The 18,282-nt window shown below is 68.9% G+C and overlaps 1 protein-coding gene across 2 annotated transcripts; it reads left to right on the forward strand.

The window, feature by feature from the left end:
* The first annotated feature begins 452 nt into the window (after nt 1-452).
* Nucleotides 453-17,547, forward strand: RNF31 (ring finger protein 31). 2 transcript variants are annotated; one of them, XM_037915957.2, is made up of 22 exons: nt 453-583; nt 2,381-2,586; nt 3,056-3,202; nt 4,495-4,650; nt 4,891-4,944; nt 5,112-5,178; nt 5,561-5,744; nt 7,590-7,920; nt 8,042-8,269; nt 8,608-8,862; nt 9,093-9,275; nt 10,051-10,275; nt 11,113-11,286; nt 12,557-12,655; nt 12,977-13,066; nt 13,292-13,406; nt 14,268-14,386; nt 15,267-15,380; nt 15,547-15,604; nt 15,810-15,906; nt 16,732-16,900; nt 17,092-17,547. In XM_037915957.2, the coding sequence occupies exons 2-22, from the start codon at nt 2,389-2,391 to the stop codon at nt 17,143-17,145; spliced, it is 3,117 nt and encodes a 1,038-aa protein (XP_037771885.1). In that variant the 5' UTR covers nt 453-583; nt 2,381-2,388; the 3' UTR covers nt 17,146-17,547. The 2 variants fall into 2 exon arrangements, with proteins under 2 accessions (XP_037771885.1, XP_043382762.1); XM_043526827.1 differs by lacking the exons at nt 16,732-16,900; nt 17,092-17,547 and adding an exon at nt 16,136-16,286.
* The last annotated feature ends 735 nt before the right edge of the window (nt 17,548-18,282 follow it).

Raw genomic sequence — 18,282 nt, forward strand, 5'->3', positions numbered from 1 at the left:
ACTCCCTGCCCCCTACCGTCCCCTGACAGCCTTGGGGTCCCCCTGAGAGCCTGTTGTCACCCCACTGCCAGCCCTGCCCTCCCCTGCCGGCCCCCACCACCCTTGAGGTCCCCCTGACACCTCCCTGCCCCCACTCCGAGTCTCGGGATCCCCACTGCCAGCCCTGTCCCCCACTCACAGACCTGCTCCCCTACCGCGCCTGCCCCCCATTGCCAGCCCCGGGAGTCCCCACAGCCAGCTTCAGAGTCCCCCTGCTTCCCCCCCCCCGCGCCAACCTTGGGGCCCCCCCAAGACCCTCACTGCCCCCACTCCCAGACCTGCCCCCTTACCGTCCTTCTGGCCCTGGGCCCCACACTGCCCTCGCATCCTGTGCCCCCTGCCGGCCTTGGGCCCCACTGCCCCCCTCTCCCAGCCCTGGGTCCCCCGGCTACCCTCACTGCCCCAGCTGCAAGACCTGCCCCCCTGCCGCCCCCCTACCGGCCCGCGGGCCCCCCTGCCGCCCCCCCATCAGCTGTTTCTCTTTCTCTTCAGTCCCCAGCGCGCTGCTTCCGCGAGTTCTCGGCCGGGCCCCGCCCGCTGAAGGGTGAGAACCCCCCCCGCCGGCCCCCCTGCAGCCCCCGACCCACCCCAGGCTCCCCCTAGGCCGACCCCAGGCCCCTCCCGCCGGCCTCCTGCACCCCCCGCCGACCCCACTGCTTCCCCCGACCGCTTCCCCGGCCCCCCTTCACCTTCCCGACCCATCCCAGGCTCACCCTGCACCCGCCTTCCCCCCCGCGGCTCGCCCCGGGGCCCACCCTGCACTCCCCGCCCCCTGCACCTCCAGCAGCCGCTCGCCCCCCCGCGCCAGGTCAGCCCCCCCGCCGCCCGCCCCTGGGGCTCTGGGGGACCGGGGTACAGGGCTGATGTCGCGGGGTGGGGGATCAGGGTATGGGGCGGGGGGCTGGCCGGGGAAGATTGGGGTACGGGGGAGCTGGCCAATGGGATCTGGGTATGGGAGGCTGGCTCGGGATATCAGGGTACAGTGGGGGGCTGGCTGGGGGGTACTGGAGTATGGGGGAGTGTGGGTTGCGGAATCAAGGTACAGCGGTGGCTGGCTGGGGGATATCGGGGTAAGGTGGGGGCGGGTTGGGGATATCGGGGTAAGGTGGGGGCGGGTTGGGGATATTGGGGTATGGGGGGCTGGCTGGGGATGTCTGGGTACAGTGGGAGTCTGGCTGGGGGTATTGGGGTGTGGGGGGGCGCGTTGGGGATATGGGTGTATGGGGGGCTGGTTGCAGGAATCGGGGTATGGGTGGGGGCGGATTGGGGGAATCAGGGTACAGTGGAAGGCTGGCTGGGAATATGGGGGTACATGGGGTTGGTTGCAGGGATTGGGGTATGAAAGTGCTTGCCGGGGGATATCGGGGTATGGGGGCCAGCTGGGGATGTCAGGGTACAGGGATTGGTTGCAGGGATTGGGTTACAGAGGGGCTGGCTGGGGGATATCAGGGTACGGGGGTTGGTTGCAGGGTTCAGGGTATGCCGGGGCTGGCCGGGGGATATCAGGGTACGGGGGGCTGGTTGCAGGGATCGGGGTATGGAAGGGCTGGCCGGGGGATATCGGGGTATGGGGGTTGGTTGCAGGGATCGGGGTACAGGGGCCGGCTGGGGATATCGGGGTATGGGGGTTGGTTGCAGGGTTCAGGGTATGCCGGGGCTGGCCGGGGGATATCAGGGTACGGGGGGCTGGTTGCAGGGATCGGGGTATGGAAGGGCTGGCCGGGGGATATCGGGGTATGGGGGGTTGGTTGCAGGGATCGGGGTACAGGGGCCGGCTGGGGATATCAAGGTATGGGGGTTGGTTGCAGGGATCGGGGTATGGAAGGGCTGGCCGGGGGATATTGCGGTATGGGGGTTGGTTGCAGGGATCGGGGTATGGAAGGGCTGGCTGGGGGATATCAGGGTATGGGGGTTGGTTGCAGGGATCGGGGTATGGAAGGGCTGGCCGGGGGATATCAGGGTATGGGGGTTGGTTGCAGGGTTCAGGGTATGGAGGGGCTGGCCGGGGGATATCAGGGTATGGGGGTTGGTTGCAGGGATCGGGGTATGGAAGGGCTGGCCAGGGGATATCGGGATATGGGAGTTGGTTGCAGGGATCGGGGTATGGAAGGGCTGGCTGGGGGATATCAGGGTATGGGGGGTTGGTTGCAGGGATCGGGGTACAGGGGCCAGCTGGGGATATCAGGGTATGGGGGTTGGTTGCAGGGATCGGGGTATGGAAGGGCTGGCCAGGGGATATCGGGGTATGGATGAAGGCTGGCTGGGGATATGGAGGTCCAGGGGGGCTGGTTGCAGGAAGCGGGGTATGGGGCCAGTGGGTTAACCCTTCGCTCTGCCCCAGGCCAGGTCATGGCGCAGGCACCTCCTCCCCTCGGGGAGCCCCAGTTCCTGCAGCTGCGGGAGGAGCTGGTGCGGGCGCTGGCCCAGAGCCCGGGGGACCTGCACCCCGAGACTGTCCAGCAGCTGGTTGAGGCTCCCCTGCCCCTCCACGTCAAGTACCGCGAGATCGACGCCCAGGGCATCCTCCACGCCAACATGCAGGGGCAGGTAGCGCTGGGCTGGGGGGGGGGTGTTAGTGGTAGGGCTGGGGGTCTGGGGAGTGGAGGGGGTGTTGGGGCGCAGATGGAGGAGTTGGTGGCAGGCATGGGGTGCTGTGGAGGGGAGGAGCCACTGGGGACAGATGGGAGGAGTTAGGGGGCTGGGAAGGGGAGGGGGAAGTCCTGTTAGGGGCAGGAATGAGGGGCTGGGGAGCAGGCATTGGGGGCAGATGGCAGGTGGGGGGAGTTGGGGGGCAGGGCTGGGGGGCTGGGAAGGGGAGGGGGCATTGAAGGCACTGAAGAGGGTCAGCTGGGGGAGGGGCAGAGTGGGGGTGGGGGAGGGATTGGGGGCTCTGGGTGGGAGCAGAGGGGCAGAATGGGGGATCCTGGCGGGAGGGGAGTTGGGGGGGCTGTGGAGGAAATGGGGGGCAGGGTATCTGCTCTGGGGTGCCCTTCATGCCTCCCCCGTCACCCCCTAGCCCCCGGCCTGCCTGCGAACCATCTCCACAGCCCTCAACATTCTGGAGAAATACGGGCGCAACCTGCTGAACCCCCTGAAACCCCGCTTCTGGCGCGGGGTCAAGTTCAACAACCCCGTCTTCCGCAGCACGGTCGACGCCATCCAGGTGAGACCCCGGCCCCCGAATCCCCCCCAGTGCCCTCTGAATCCCCCCAGCCCCCGGCTCACCCAGCCCCGAGCCCTCCGGGCCCCAGATCGCCAAGTCCCTGAGCCCCCAGAACCACCCCGGCTCCTGAACCCCCCGCCCCCAGATCACCCAGCTACACTGAACCCCCCAGCCCCTGAAACCCCTCGGATCACCCACCCCCCCGAACTGCAATACCCAACAACCTTGTCGTCTTCAGCATAGATGAAGCCAGGTGAGACCCCCCAAATCCCGCATTCTGGTCTGCTGAACCGCCCAACTCCTGAACCCCACTCACTCCCTGTACCCCAGTATCCAACAACCCCGTCTTCTGCAGCACGGTCAACACCATACAAGTGAGACCCCAAGCCCCAAATCTTCCAGTCCCAAGAGTACCGACACCCCCGCCCCCCACAAATCTCCCAGCCCCACGGGTACCGACACCCCAGCCTCCCCAAATCTCCCAGCCCCAAGGGTGCTGACACCCCTGCCCCCCAAATCTCCCAGCCCCCCAGGTACCGACACCCCAGCCCCTCCAAATCTCCCAGCCCCCCAGGTACTGACACCCCAACACCCCAAATCTCCCAGCCCCGAAGGTACCGACACCCTCGCCCCCCACAAATCTGCCAGCCCCATGGGTACCGACACCCCCGGCCCCACAAATCTCCCAGCCCCCCAGGTACTGACACCCCAACACCCCCAATCTCCCAGCCCCGAAGGTACCGACACTCCCATCCCCCCAAATCTCCCAGCCCCCAGTTACCAACACCCTAGTTACACCCCAGCCCCCAGGTACCCACCCACCAGTCACCCCCCAGCCCCCCCATATCTCCCAGCCCCCCAGGTACCCACCCGCCGGTCACCCTCCAGCCTCCCCATATCTCCCAGCCCCCCATGTACCCACCCGCTGGTCACCCCCGAACACCCCCATACCTCCCTGCCCCCAGGAACCCACCCATCGGTCACCCCCTAGCCCCCCCATATCTCCCCAGGTACCAACACCCCCATCCCCCCAAATCTCCCAGCCCCCAGTTACCAACCCCCTAGTTACACCCCAGCCCCCAGGCACCCACCCGCCAGTCACCCCCCAGCCCCCTCATATCTCTCAGCCCCCCAGGTACCCACCCACCGGTCACCCCCCAGCCCCCCCATATCTCCCAGCCCCCCCAGATACCCCCCCGCATGTCCCCCCCCCAGCCGCCCCATATCTCCCAGCTTCCAGGGACTCACCCGCCGGTACCCCCGAGCCCCGGTGCTAACGCGGCTCCCCGCAGGGCGGGCGGGACGTGCTCCGGCTCTATGGCTACACGGAGCAGCAGCCGGACGGGCTGAGCTTCGCCGAGGGGCTGGAGGAGCCGGACGCCCGGCGCGTGGCCTCTGTCACCGTGGACGTGGTCCTGCTGCGGGCCGAGCTCAACCTGCTGCTCTCGGTAGGGGGCGCTGGGGGACAGGGAGCGGGGTGGGGGCTGAGCAGGGGGCGCCGTGGGGCAGGGAGTTGGGGGGCTGAGCAGGGGGCGCTGTGGGGCAGGAAGTGGGGTGGGGGCTGAGCAGGGGGAGCAGGGGACGCCGTGGGGCAGGGAGCAGGGTGGGGGCTGAGCAGGGGGTGCCGTGGGGCAGGGCGAGGGGGGGCAGGGCGGAGGCTGAGTCTCACTGTGGCTTTTCTATTTCAGAACAATCACCCGAACCCCGATATCCTGCAGGGAATGCTGCAGGGGGGGCAAGAGGTGAGGGGAGCAGGTGGAAGATGGTCTGGGGGAGGCAGGGGTGGGATGGAAGGGGGCTGGGGGCTGGGGCAGGGCTAGGGAAGATGGGGTCGGGGGCTGGGGCAGGGCTGGGGGGTCGGGTGGATCGAGGGGGTCGGCTGGGCCTGTCACCCCTTCATCTCTTCCAGGTGACTCTGATCCCGGACTCAGTGCCCATCCACGACACAGCGCCCCCCGGAGCCCTGCCCCAGACAGGTGTGTGCCACAGGGGTGCCATGGGGAGTGGAGCACAGGGAGCTCTGGCTGTGGGGAGAGCGTGGGGGGAGCTGTGGGGCTGAGGAATGGGGGTTCCGTGGGGCACGGGGGCACTGGCTGTGGAGACAGCGTGGGGGGTGGTGTGGGTAGTGGGGGGCTGGGGAGTGGGGGCGCTGTGGGACACAGGGGGCTCTGGCTATGGAGGGCGCTGTGGGGTCGGGAACGGAGGAGCTGGGGGGGCACTGGGGAGAGTGCGGGGGCACTGTGGGGCTGAGGAGTGGGGGTGCTGTGGGCAGGGCGGTGGGGACTGGGAGCGAGGGAGCACTGGCTGGAGGGCATGGGGGGCCAGGCTGTGGGGTGATCCCTCTCTCCTGCCCCTCAGGGCCGGCCCCCCCGGCCACCTGCCTGCTGTGTGGGCTGGAGCCAGCATCCCTGCTCTGCCCCGAATGCAACCAGAGCCTCTGCCCCGAATGTGACCGTCTCTTCCACAAGCACCCAGCCCGGGCCCAGCACCGGCGCCTCTCCGTGGGGGAGCCAGGCTTGGGGGCCGGGCCCCCTGCACAGAGGTAACGCGGATCCCCTTGAACTACCCCGCCCCCAGGTATTGGAGACCCCCACCCTGAGCCCCCAGGATACGGGGACCCCCTGAATCCTGTTCTGCCCCATATAATGGGCCCCCTCTGTGACCCCCTGAGCCCCCTGGTAATGGGGACCCCCTGAGCCCCCCAGGACTTGGGTACCCCCTGAACCCTGTCCTACCCCCAGGCAATACACGAATTACAATTACAAATGAATTGAAAGGTTTCTTTTCTCTTTAACACCCAAACTGCAAAATAAACAAATGACCGTTCAGACTGAAATCCCAGGAAATAAAACCTGAAATAAATTGAAACTAAAAATAAAAATCACATCTTTGCCCTAGTACTAAGGAAAAGGCCCCCAAAGTGTTATTTCAATGAAAGCCGGACCTAAAACAGGACATTTCAGACGCTTTCAATGTTACTAAACAAAGAAGAAAAAACAAAAACCCCACAAGATCAGGTGAATTACAATTCAAAAAGAAACCAAGTGAAATTAAAAATTAAATTGAAAATCAAAACCAAAAATGTCCCTGTTTGACGAATGTTTCATAACAGCTTTGCCGTAAAGCACCGTGCGTCCGAAGCGAACCAGACCCCCCGCCCCCTCCCGCCCTGCGGTTAATCAAAGGGAAGTTTTCCGTCCTTGGTCTCCCTTCTTTTCTCTCTCGTGAAGAAAGACAATGGTCAAATACTCGAATGACTGAACAGTAACCTCGGGGGAAACAACAAACGAAACACAAATTCACCGGGAAATAAAACGCCGAGTGCACGAATTCGATTCAACATTCAATACCAGAAAAGAGTCAATTGAAAATAGAAATGAAAAGTGTCCAGTTTAAAACCCAGGGTTTAATATTCATGAATAAAAGGAAGGAAAACGCCCCCGACCCCCCGACTGGGTGGCTCGAACACGGGCGTCAGTTTTCCAGGCTGGGTTTTCAATTAAACGTCCAAATCCCGGGAGGCCGACGGGCGCGGCACCGGGGCGACCCGGCACCGGGGGGACCACCCAGCTGCCTGCACCCCAACACGGCAAGTCCGTGACGGGGACCCCGCTCGCCCGTGGAGTCCGGCTCCATTTGGACAACAGGGCCCTCGGTTCGGGGGACCCCCTGCCTGACCCCAATCTCCCCTTTCCCAGGTATTGGGGACCCCCAGACAGTTGTGACCCCCAACCCCCCAATCCAATTTCCAGGGCTCCCGGCCCTTTAAAACCCCAGAGGATTTTGGGATGTTCCATTCGGTTGCCAGGAGAGGGCGACAGTTGCCCCAGAGCATTATGGGTCCCTGTTTGGGCCGGGTAGGGGGGAGCAGAGGTGGGGGAGGGGAGGGGATATCGCGGGGGATGTTGGGGGCAGTGGGGATTGGGGGTGCAGGAATGGGGGTTCAGTGCAGATTTGGGGTGCAGGGTGAAGGTGTGGGGTGCAGTGGGGATTTGGGGGTGCAGGGTGGGGACAGTCGGGGGCTGTAAGGATTGGGGTGCAGGAATGGGGGTTCAGTGCAGATTTGGGGTGCAGGGTGAGGGTGTGGGGTGCAGTGGGGATTGGGGTGCAGGGTGGGGGCAGTGGGGATTTGGGGGTGCAGGGTGGGGACAGTGGGGGGCTGTAAGGATTGGGGTGCAGGAATGGGGGTTCAGTGCCGATTTGGGGTGCAGGGTGAGGGTGTGGGGTGCAGTGGGGATTGGGGGTGCAGGGTGGGGGCAGTGGGGGGCTGTGAGGATTGGGGTACAGGAATGGGGGGCTGTGGGGTGCAGGGTGGGGGCATGGGGAGATCTGTGGGGATTTGGGGGGCCCTACCCATCTCTTTCCCCCCCCCCTTCTCTCTCCCCAGCCTGTCCATGGTGCCGTCGGAGCCCCCGGTCGCCCGCCCGGCCCTGCCCCCCAAGCCGCGCCTGCCCTGGCGCTGTGCCGCCTGCCGTGCCCCCAACGAGGCGCGGGCCGTGCTGTGCATGGGGTGCGACCGGCCCCGCGGCTGCCCCACGCCCCCCAACCCCCTGCCCGAGGGGGACCCCCCCCGGGGGGCCTGGGCCTGCCAGACCTGCACCTTCCTCAACCCTGGCCCCACCGTGCTATGTGCCATGTGTGAGCGCCCCCGGCTGGCCGGCCGGCCCGGCGCCCCCGACCCCCAGCATCCCCTGGATGGCCCTCCGGTGCCCACGCAGGTAAGGGGGGGGTGCCCCTTGCTCCCGACCCGCAGCCCCCGCTGGGCCTGGCCTCCCCCCCAGGTGCACCTCGCTCCCGACCCGCAGCCCCCGCCCTTCATTAACCATTTGCTCCCCGCAGGCCGAGGGGGCTCCGGGCTGGCAGTGTGAACACTGCACCTTCTGGAACCAGCTGCCTGGGCGGGTGTGTGAGGTTTGTAACCGGACCAGCCAGCTTGGGGGCCCCCCCCAAGAAGAGAAGGGACTCCGGCGTCCGGGCAAGCCCCACCCCCTCTCACCAGAGGAGGTGGAGCGTCGGCGGCAGGAGAAGCTGCGAGAGGATGGGATGAAGCTGGTGGCTATGATCCGGGTGAGTGGCCCCACCCCCTTTCCATAGGCCCCTCCCCCTGCCCTTGAAAAAAATCTGTAGACCCTACCCTCTCCCTGAATTGCCTTGAAGCTCCTCCCCCTCTTGTGCCCATCTCCCGTGCAGGCCCCGCCCCTTCTCTGCACAGACCAACCCGACTCTTCCCTTTCCATCATCGGGGGCGGAGCCAGCCGGAAACCCCTTCTAACTCCGCCCTCTCCCCAGGAGGCGGGGCTCTCTCTAACCCCGCCCTCTCCCAGACGAGGAGGCGGAGCTCTCTCTAACCCCACCCTCTCCCGGACGAGGAGGCGGGGCTCTCTCTAACCCCGCCCTCTCCCCAGGAGGCGGAGCTGGCGGGGGTGCCCCCGGAGGAAGTGGGGGCGGCGCTGGGGTACTCGGGGACGGAGCTGCCCCTGCCCTGGCTGCGCTCGGAGCTGCCCGCAGTGCTGGACGCGGTGGTGGAACAGGCCACGGAGCGGGGGGCGGGTCCCGAGCTGGGCGCCATCACCCAGCAGGAGGCTCGAGCTGCCTGGACCCAGAGCCAGGGCGACCTGGACGAGGCCGTGAGCCGCTGCCTGAGCGCCCGGCGCAGCAAGGTGGGGGCGGGGCTTGGATGAGAGGGGAGGAGCAGAACTTGTGGGGCAGGGAGGGGCTTGTAGGGGAGGAGCGGGACCTGGGGAGGTGAGGGGTGGGTCCTTGGAGGGGGAAAGGGTTCTGAGGCAGGGGAAGGGGAGGGCTTGAGGGGCGGGGCCTGGGAGGGGCTTATGGGGGAGAGGAGGGGTGGGGCCCAGTGCCGTGTCCGGGGTCCCATCTCTCCCCCCTGCAGGTGCGGGAGCTGGCGGCGCTGGGGTTCGGAGAGCGGGGGCCGGTGCTGCAGGCCCTCTACCAGAACGGGGGCGACCTGTGGGGGGCCCTGATGGAGCTGCAGCGCCTCCAGCTGGAGCCATTCCACCGGCGCATGTGGGAGCCGGCCGAGCCCGAGATCGACTTCCACGCGCCTGACCGGCAGGTCAGAGCCAGGGGTGGGGGGATCTGGGGGAAGTCTGGGGGTGGGAGCGAGGGGGGAACCAAGGGGCATGGGGGGGGCCATGGGGGCTGTGGGCGGGAGGGAAGCACGGGGCATGGGGGGGCCCTGGGGGCTGCGGGCGGGAGGGAAGCAGGGGGCATGGGGGGGGCCATGGGGGCTGCAGGCGGGAGGGAATTAGCGGCCATCTGTGGGCCATGGGGGCTGCAGGTGGGGGGGAAGCAGGGGGCATGGGGGGGCCATGGGGGATGCGGGCGGGGGGAAGCAGGGGACGGGGGGGGCCATGGGGGCTGCCGGCGGGAGGGAACTAGCGGCCATGGGTGGGCCATGGGGGCTGCGGGCAGGGGGGAAGCAGGGGACATGGGGGGGCCATGGGGGCTGCAGGCAGGGGGGAAGCAGGGGACCTTGGGGGGCCATGGGGGCTGCGGGCAGGGGGGGAAGCAGGGGACCTTGGGGGGCCATGGGGGCTGCGGGCGGGGCGGGGAAGCAGGGGACCTTGGGGGGCCATGGGGGCTGCGGGCGGGGGGGGAAGCAGGGGACCTTGGGGGGCCATGGGGGCTGCGGGCGGGGGGGGGAAGCAGGGGACTTTGGGGGGCCATGGGGGCTGCGGGCGGGGGGGGAAGCAGGGGACCTTGGGGGGCCATGGGGGCTGCGGGCGGGGGGGGGGAAGCAAGGGACCTTGGGGGGCCATGGGGGTTGCGGGCGGGGGGGAAGCAGGGGCCACGGGGGACCCAGGGGTGCTGACTCCCTCTCCCCCCAGGCCCTGCTGCGGCGGTTGCTGGCCTCGCTGGGGCTGCCCAGCTGGGGGCGGGCGGAGCTGGTGCTGTCGCTGGCGCGGGAGCAGGAGGCGGCGGGGGGCCGGGGGGGGCGGGCGGCCTTGGCCGACATCGTGGACGCCGTGCGGGCCTCCCCCGACCGCGACTTCATCAAACGCCTGCTCAACTGGGAGTGCGCCGTGTGTGGCTGGGCCCTGCCCCGCAACCAGGTACCCCCGCCAGGCGCTGGACCCCCCCGGCCAGGCCTGACCCCCCCGCCGGGCACTGGACCCCCCCCGGCCAGGCCTAACCCCCCCGCCGGGCGCTGCATCCCCCCGCCGGCCAGACCTAACCCCCCCGCCGGGCGCTGGACCCCCCGCCGGCCAGACCTAACCCCCCCCGCCGGGCGCTGGACCCCCCGCCGGCCAGGCCTAGCCCCCCCGCCGGGCACTGGACCCCCCGCCGGCCAGGCCTAACCCCCCCGCCGGGCGCTGCACCCCCCCCGGCCAGGCCTAACCCCCCCGCCGGGCGCTGCACCCCCCCCCGGCCAGGCCTAGCCCCCCCGCCGGGCACTGGACCCCCCGCCGGCCAGGCCTAACCCCCCCGCCGGGCGCTGCACCCCCGCCGGCCAGGCCTAACCCCCCCGCCGGGCGCTGCATCCCCCCGCCGGCCAGGCCTAACCCCCCCCGCCGGCCAGGCCTAACCCCCCCGCCGGGCGCTGCACCCCCCGCCGGGCACTGCACCCCCCGCCGGGCACTGCACCCCCCGCCGGGCGCTGCACCCCCCCCGCCGGCCAGGCCTAACCCCCCCGCCGGGCGCTGGACCCCCCCGCCAGGCATCGATTCCCAGCCCCCATCTGACCCACGGCCCCCCCAGACGAGTCCCTAGATTTGTGTCCCCTGCCGGATGCATCCCCCCTAGACATGTGTCCCCCCCCACAACGTATCTCCCCTGCGGGGCTGATTCCCGGCCCCGTCTGACCCGCGGCCCCCCCAGACGAGTCCCCAGATGCCGCCCCCCCTATACATCCCCCCCCAGCCGGCCCCATCTGACCTGTGTCCCCCCAGATGCAGTCGCTGACGTCCTGCGAATGCACCATCTGCCCTGACTGCTTCGCGCAGCATTTCACCATCGCCGTGAAGGAGAAACACATCACGGACCTGGTGTGTCCGGCCTGCGACGCGCCCGACCTGAGCGAGGAGACCGAGGTGCTGGGCTACTTCTCCACGCTGGACATCCAGGTACCGCCCCCGATCCTCCCCGGGCCCCCCAATCCTCCCCTGATCCTCCCTGAGCTCCCCCCCTCCCCCCCGAATCCCTGACCCGAGCTGCTGGGCTGCTTCTCCATGCTGGACGTCCAGGTACCGCCCCCAATCCACCCCGGGGCCCCCCGATCCTCCCCAGGCCCCCCGATCCTCCCCTGATCCTCCCTGAGCGCCCCCCCCCCCCCCGAATCCCTGACCCGAGCTGCTGGGCTACTTCTCCACACTGGACATCCAGGTACCGCCCCCGATCCTCCCCGGGGCCCCCTGATCCTCCCTGGGCCCCCCAATCCTCCCCGATCTTCCCTGAGCCTCCCCCCCGAATCCCTGACCCGAGCTGCTGGGCTGCTTCTCCACGCTGGACGTCCAGGTACCGCCCCCAATCCACCCCGGGGCCCCCCGATCCTCCCCAGGCCCCCCGATCCTCCCCTGATCCTCCCTGAGCGCCCCCCCCCCGAATCCCTGACCCGAGCTGCTGGGCTACTTCTCCACACTGGACATTCAGGTACCACCCCCGATCCTCCCCGGGGCCCCCTGATCCTCCCCGGGCCCCCCAATCCTCCCCTGATCCTCCCTGAGCGCCCCCCCCCCCCCGAATCCCTGACCCGAGCTGCTGGGCTACTTCTCCACGCTGGACATCCAGGTACCACCCCCGATCCTCCCCGGGGCCCCCTGATCCTCCCCGGGCCCCCCAATCCTCCCCTGATCCTCCCTGAGCGCCCCCCCCTCTAATCCCTGACCCGAGCTGCTGGGCTGCTTCTCCACGCTGGACATCTAGGTACCGCCCCCGATCCTCCCCGGGGCCCCCCGATCCTCCCCTGAGCCCCCCCCCGAATCCCTGACCCGAGCTGCTGGGCTACTTCTCCACGCTGGCCCCCCGATCCCCCCCATCCTCCCTGAGCCCCCCCAAATCCCTGACCCAAGCTGCTGAGCTACTTCTCCACGCTGGACATCCAGGTACCAGCTCCCTGGAGCCCCCCCAAACCCCCAGCCCCCCCAAATCCAGTGGACATGCAGGTTCCAGGGGACCCCAAAACCCACTCCCACCCCCTAGTCCCCCTGAACCCCCACAGCTGTGGCCCTCATGCCCAGGTATTGGGGTGACCCTGCGCCCCAGCCACACACATCCCCTGGGGTGAGCCTCCATTCCATGCCTGGGAGCCCCCCTGCACCCAGCCTGGGGGGTGGGGCACCCCCAAAAGACCGGGGAGCCCCAGAAGCCCCGGCTCACCCCTTCCCCGCCCCCCAGCTCCGTGAGTGCCTGGACCCCGAGACCTACGAACTGTTCAGCAAGAAGCTGACGGAGCGGGAGCTCATGCGGGACCCCAAGTTCCAATGGTGCACCCATGTGAGTGGGCGGGGCCCCAGGGCCGGGGGCGGGGCCAAGCCAGAACGCTGCTGGGGGGCTGAGTGCCAGGGCTGGGCCGGAACTCTGGGGGTGGGGCCAGTGGACAAGGGTGGGGGCTGGGGGCACAGGGTGGGGTGGGCTTGGTGGTGGGGGGAAGAGGAGGACATATGCGACAGGGGAGGGGCAGGATTCTGGGGGGTCTCTCGGGGGGGCTGTGGGGGTCTCTTGGTGCGCATCTGTGGGGGATTCTCTGAGGGGAGGCTGGGGGGGTTTCTCGGGGATTGGGGGGGTCTCTCTGTCTCACCCCCCCTTTCCCCCCAGTGCTCGTTCGGGTTCATCTACGAGTCGGAGCAGGCGGCCGCCCAGTGTCCCCAGTGCAACCAGAGCTTCTGCGTCCACTGCAAGCGCGCGGTGAGGGGGGGGCTGCAGGGGAGGGGGCGGAGCCAGGCCCGGGTGGGGGGGACACGCCGACAAGAGGCAGAAGCTCCAGTGTCGGGTAGTTCCGCAGGCTCGGGGGGGGTCAGGGTAGGCAGAATGGTGGGGGGCTGGGCATGGAGGAGCGCGGGGGACTGTGTGGGTGGTGCGGGGGCCCTCCAAGACCACGTTGACCCCCACGTCTCTTCCCCCCCCGGCCAGTGGGAGCCACAGCACCAGGGCCTGTCGTGCCAGGAGTTCCAGGAGTGGAAGAGAACTAACGACCCCCAGTACCAGGCGCAGGGGCTGGCGGTGTACCTGCAGGAGAACGGGATCGGTGAGCCCCCCATGTCCCCCCCACAGCCCCCCAACGCACCCCCCAGCACCAGGCCCCCTGCATCCCCCCCACAGCCCCCCAACCCGCCCCCTGCCCCCGAGTACCAGGCGCAGGGGCTGGTGGTGTACCTGCAGGAGAATGGGATTGGTGAGCCCCCCGTGTTCCCCCCACAGCCCCGCAACCTACTCCCCAGTACCAGGCCCCCCGCATCCCCCCCACAGCCCCCCAACCCGCCCCCTACCCCCAAGTACCAGGCGCAGGGGCTGGTGGTGTACCTGCAGGAGAACGGGATCGGTGAGCCCCTGTTCTCCCCCACAGCCCCCCAACCCACCCCCCAGTACCAGGCCCCCCCACAGCTCCCCAGCCCCCACAGCCCCCCAATCCGCCTCCTGCCCCCGAGTACCAGGCGCAGGGGCTGGCGATGTACCTGCAGGAGAACGGGATCGGTGAGCCCCCCCGTCACCCCCGCATTCCCCCCCACAGCCCCCCAACCCGCCCCCTGCCCCCCAGTACCAAGCCCCCCGCATCCCCCCCACAGCCTCCCAGCCCCCACAGCCCCCGAACCCGCCCCCTGCCCCACAGTACCAGGCGAGGGGCTGGCGGCGTACCTGCAGGAGATCGGGATCGGTGAGCCCCCCCGTCCCCCCCACAGCCCCCCACCCGCCCCCTGCCCCCCAGTACCACGCGCAGGGGCTGGCAGTGTTCCTGTAGAATGGGATCGGTGAGCCCCCTGTCCCCCGCACACATTCCAAGCCCCCCTGCTCTTTGGCCCCCTCTCCCAGTCTCCCCCCCCGGGGGCTGCTGGGTTGGGGGGCGGCTCCTGCCCCCCGCTTGACCTCCCCCACCTCTCTCTCTCGCCAGCATGCCCCAAGTGCAAGTTCCCGTACGCGCTGGCCCGGGGGGGCTGCATGCACTTCCAGTGCTCCCAGTGCCGGCACCACTTCTGCAGCGGCTGCTACGGGGCCTTTCACACCAAGAACGTGAGGGGGGCCGGGGGGCTATGTGGTGGGGGGTTGGGTTGGTTGGGTGGGGGTGTGTTGTGGGATTATCAGGTGGTGCGTTCTGTTGGGAGTTGTGATGGAGTGCGGGGTTGTCGGGTGTGGGTGGTGGGTTGGTTGTTGGGTGTGGGGCTGTCGGGGGTTGTCAGGGGGACGGGGTTTGTGTTGTAGGGTTGTTGGGTGGGGTGCTGTGAGGGTGTAGGGTTTGTTGCTGGGTGTTGGCTTGGGATGGGGGGTGTGGTGCAGGGTTGTTGGGCACGGGTGTTGCGTTGGTTGTTGGGTGTGGGGCTGTCGGGGTTGTGGGGGGAAAGGGGGTTGTGGGGGATTGTGTAGCGGTGTGGGGCTGTCAGGCGAGGCGGGGGGCGGGGCTGTCGGGGGAGGCGGGGGGTTGTGTAGCGGTGTGGGGCTGTCGGGGGGGCGGGGCTGTCGGGGGAGGCGGGGGGTTGTGTAGCGGTGTGGGGCTGTCGGGGAGGCGGGGGGCGGGGCTGTCGGGGGAGGCGGAGGGTTGTGTAGCGGTGTGGGGCTGTTGGGGAGGCGGGGGGCGGGGCTGTCGGGGGAGGCGGGGGGTTGTGTAGCGGTGTGGGGCTGTCGGGGAGGCGGGGGACGGGGCTGTCGGGGGAGGCGGGGGGTTGTGTAGCGGTGTGGGGCTGTTGGGGAGGTGGGGGGCGGGGCGGGGGGTTGTGTAGCGGTGTGGGGCTGTCGGGGGAGGCGGGGGGTTGTGTAGCCGTGTGGGGCTGTCGGGGAGGCGGGGGTCGGGGCTGTCGGGGGAGGTGGGGGGTTGTGTAGCGGTGGGGGGCTGGCAGGGCGGAGCTGTCAGGGGGAGGGGGGTTGTGCTGTTGTGTACCTGTGTCTCCCCCCCCAGAAATGCCCGGTGCCCTCGTGCCCGGTTCGCCAGTCCCTGCACGGGCACCACCCCCGCGACTGCCTCTTCTACCTGCGCGACTGGGACGTGGGGCGGCTGCAGCGCCTCCTGCAGGTCGGGGGCGCGGGGGATCCGGGGTGGGGGGTGGGCCCTGAGGGGTGTTGGGGGGACGGGGGGGATCCAGGGGCAGGGGTGATGGGGGGGGGAGCTGGGAGTTGGGGGAGGGGGGGTGACCATTGGGGGGCAACTGTGGGTCTCACTCTTGACCCCCCCCCGCCAGGATAACAGCGTTGTCTTCAACACGGAGCCCCCCACTGGGACCCGCCCGGCGCCTGGAGGTGAGAGCAGGGGATTGTGGGTAACCGGGCAATTATGGGTAACTGGGCTATGGGCCCCTGGGCAGGGGCTTGTGGGTAACCAGGTGAGATTGTCTCCCCCCGGGCAGGGGGTTGTGGGTAACCAGGTGAGTTCGCCCCCTCTCCCCAGGCAGGGGATTGTGGGTAGCCGGGGCGCTGGTGTTACCCATCATGCCGTGCGTGCCAGGTGGGTGCCGCGTGATGGAGCAGAAGGAGACGCTGGCCGGGCTGCGGGACGAGGCCTGCGGGAAGGAGACGCCCCCCGGCTACGCCGGCCTCTGCCAGTGAGTTGGGGGGGCTGTGGGACATTCGGGTGGTCGGGAGGGCTGGAGCGGAGAGGGGTTATGTGGGAGATTGGGGGGCTTGGGAGATCGGGAGGACTAGGGATGTGGGGGCTGGTGAATCGGGGGCTGGGGGGACACATGGGGCAGGGGTAGGTGAGGGAGCTGGGGGTGCCAGCAGGGGTGCTGGGGGATCTGGGGGAACACAGGGGACTGACCCCCGTCCCCCCAGGGCGCACTACAAGGAGTTCCTTGTGAGCCTGATCAATGCCCAGGCGCTGGGGGGACGTCTGGGGCGCAGGGGGATCTGGGGAGGACGTGGGGGGATCTGGGGGGGACACGGGGGGCGAGCACCGGCTGACCCCTAGGGTGCACTACAAGGAGTCCCTGGTGAGCCTGATCAACACCCGGGTGTTGGGGGGACACAGGGGGCGGTGGGACAGCGCTGGGGGATCTGGGGGGGGAAGGCGGGGGGATCTGGGGGGGACACGGGGGGTGAGTGCTGGCTGACCCCCGTCCCCCCTAGGGCGCACTACAAGGAGTCACTGGTGAGCCTGATCAAGGCCTGGGCGCTGGGGGGACGTGTGGGGCGCTGGGGGATCTGGGGGGGAGGCAGAGGGATCTGGGGGGGACACGGGGGGGCGAGCGCCGGCTGACCCCCGTCCCCCCTAGAGCGCACTACAAGGAGTACCTGGTGAGCCTGATCAATGCCCGGGCGTTGGGGGGACGCGGGGGGCGGTGGGACAGCGCTGGGGGATCTGGGGGGGAGGCAGGGGGATCTGGGGGGGACACGGGGGGGAGAGCACGGCTGACCCCCGTCCCCCCTAGAGCGCACTACAAGGAGTACCTGGTGAGCCTGATCAACGCCCGGGCGCTGGACCCTGCCCGGCTCTACTCCCTGCCCGAGCTGGAGACCGTCTATCGGCGCCACCAGGGGGCGCTGCCCCCCCGGCCCCCCGGGGAGCCCGAGGACACCTACCACGGGCGTCTGCTGCAGGTACCAGCCCCACGGGGTGGGGGGGCCTAGGGAGCTCAGCGGGGACCCCAGGGGAAATCGTGGGGGGCTAAGGTCTGGGGGGCGGGGAGGCGATACCCCTGAAGGGAAGAGCCAGGGGCACAGGCTGGGCGGCTGGGAATCTTGGGGGGCTAATGGGGCGACCCCCTCACTCCCCTCTCTGCCCCCCACAGAAGCTGATGGACGAGGTGCCCCTGGGCCCCAAGATCTTGCGGCAGCGGCAGTGACCCCCCCGGACGGATGGGGGCGGGGGGCTGGGCTGGAAGATTCGAGAAGATGCTGCTGTGCAGGGAGGGGAGCACTGAGGGGTGATTGGGGGGATGATTAGATTTTTGGGGATCCCAGCACCCCAGTAGCTGATTTGGGGGGTCATGTGAGAACCCCTCTATCCTGAACCCCAATTCCCCAACCAAGACCTAAGGGACCTCAAAATAGCTACCAGTGGGGTCCCTGACTGGGGGCCCTGATTCCCCAAATTCAGGGGTTATCTGACATTGGAGTGGGGGCACTGATTTGGGAACTCTGTGCGGCTCAGAATATTGGGGTTCAAGCCCTTTGGGGTAACATGATTCAGGGGATTTGGGGGTTCAGGGGACAGAACATTGGAAGACCCAATAAAACAGCCTGATAAAAGCATGAATCTCAGCTTCTTCATGCAGCAACAGGTACCCCACAAGTGCCCTGACTCAGCCCCCCAAAGCTGCCCAATCCTGACCAATAGCCCCCCCAAAACTAACCATACCCCCAACCCTGACTCAGCCCCCTGGAACCAGTCCTGCCCCCACTGCCAGCCAACGGCCCCACACACACTGTCTAGCATCCAAGTTTCACCAGCAGCACCCCAAAACTAGATCGGCCCCCAATTCTGACCCCCACCCATTTGCAAGCCCAGCACTGCCGGTGCCCCTCACGCCCGAGCCCCTCACTCCCGACCCGCCGCCCCGATACCCCAGCCCTGCCCCCCCACCCCCCGCTGGTACCCCTCACTCCCGACCCGCAGACCCCACAGCCCAGCACTGCTGGTGCCCCTCACTCCCGACCCGCTGCCCCGATACCCCAGCCCTGCCCCCCCAGCCTTACCCCCCCGCCCTGCTGGTGCCCCTCACTCCCTCCCCGCCGCCCCGATACCCCAGCCCTGCCCCCCTCTCCCCGCCGGTGCCCCTCACTCCCGACCCGCAGACCCCACAGCCCAGCACTGCTGGTGCCCCTCACTCCCGACCCGCCGCCCCGATACCCCAGGCCTGCCCCCCCTCCCCCCGCCGGTGCCCCTCACTCCCGACCCGCAGCCCCCCCAGCCCAGCGCTGCCGCCCCCCCCCCTCCCCGCTCTGTGTGCCCGGGCGACCCCTGGCGGCTGCTGAGCCTT

The sequence above is a fragment of the Chelonia mydas genome, chromosome 13 (assembly GCF_015237465.2).
Source record: "Chelonia mydas isolate rCheMyd1 chromosome 13, rCheMyd1.pri.v2, whole genome shotgun sequence".
In the NCBI taxonomy this organism is placed as follows: domain Eukaryota; kingdom Metazoa; phylum Chordata; order Testudines; family Cheloniidae; genus Chelonia; species Chelonia mydas.

Excerpts from the sequence above, each read along its gene's own strand:
- RNF31 (XM_037915957.2), top strand. The coding sequence starts at position 2,389 with ATGGCGCAGGCACCTCCTCCCCTCGGGGAGCCCCAGTTCCTGCAGCTG. Across the intron at positions 8,270-8,607 it reads AGCTGGTGGCTATGATCCGG|GAGGCGGAGCTGGCGGGGGT; the intron begins GTGAGTGGCCCC and ends CCCTCTCCCCAG. Across the intron at positions 10,276-11,112 it reads GGGCCCTGCCCCGCAACCAG|ATGCAGTCGCTGACGTCCTG; the intron begins GTACCCCCGCCA and ends GTGTCCCCCCAG.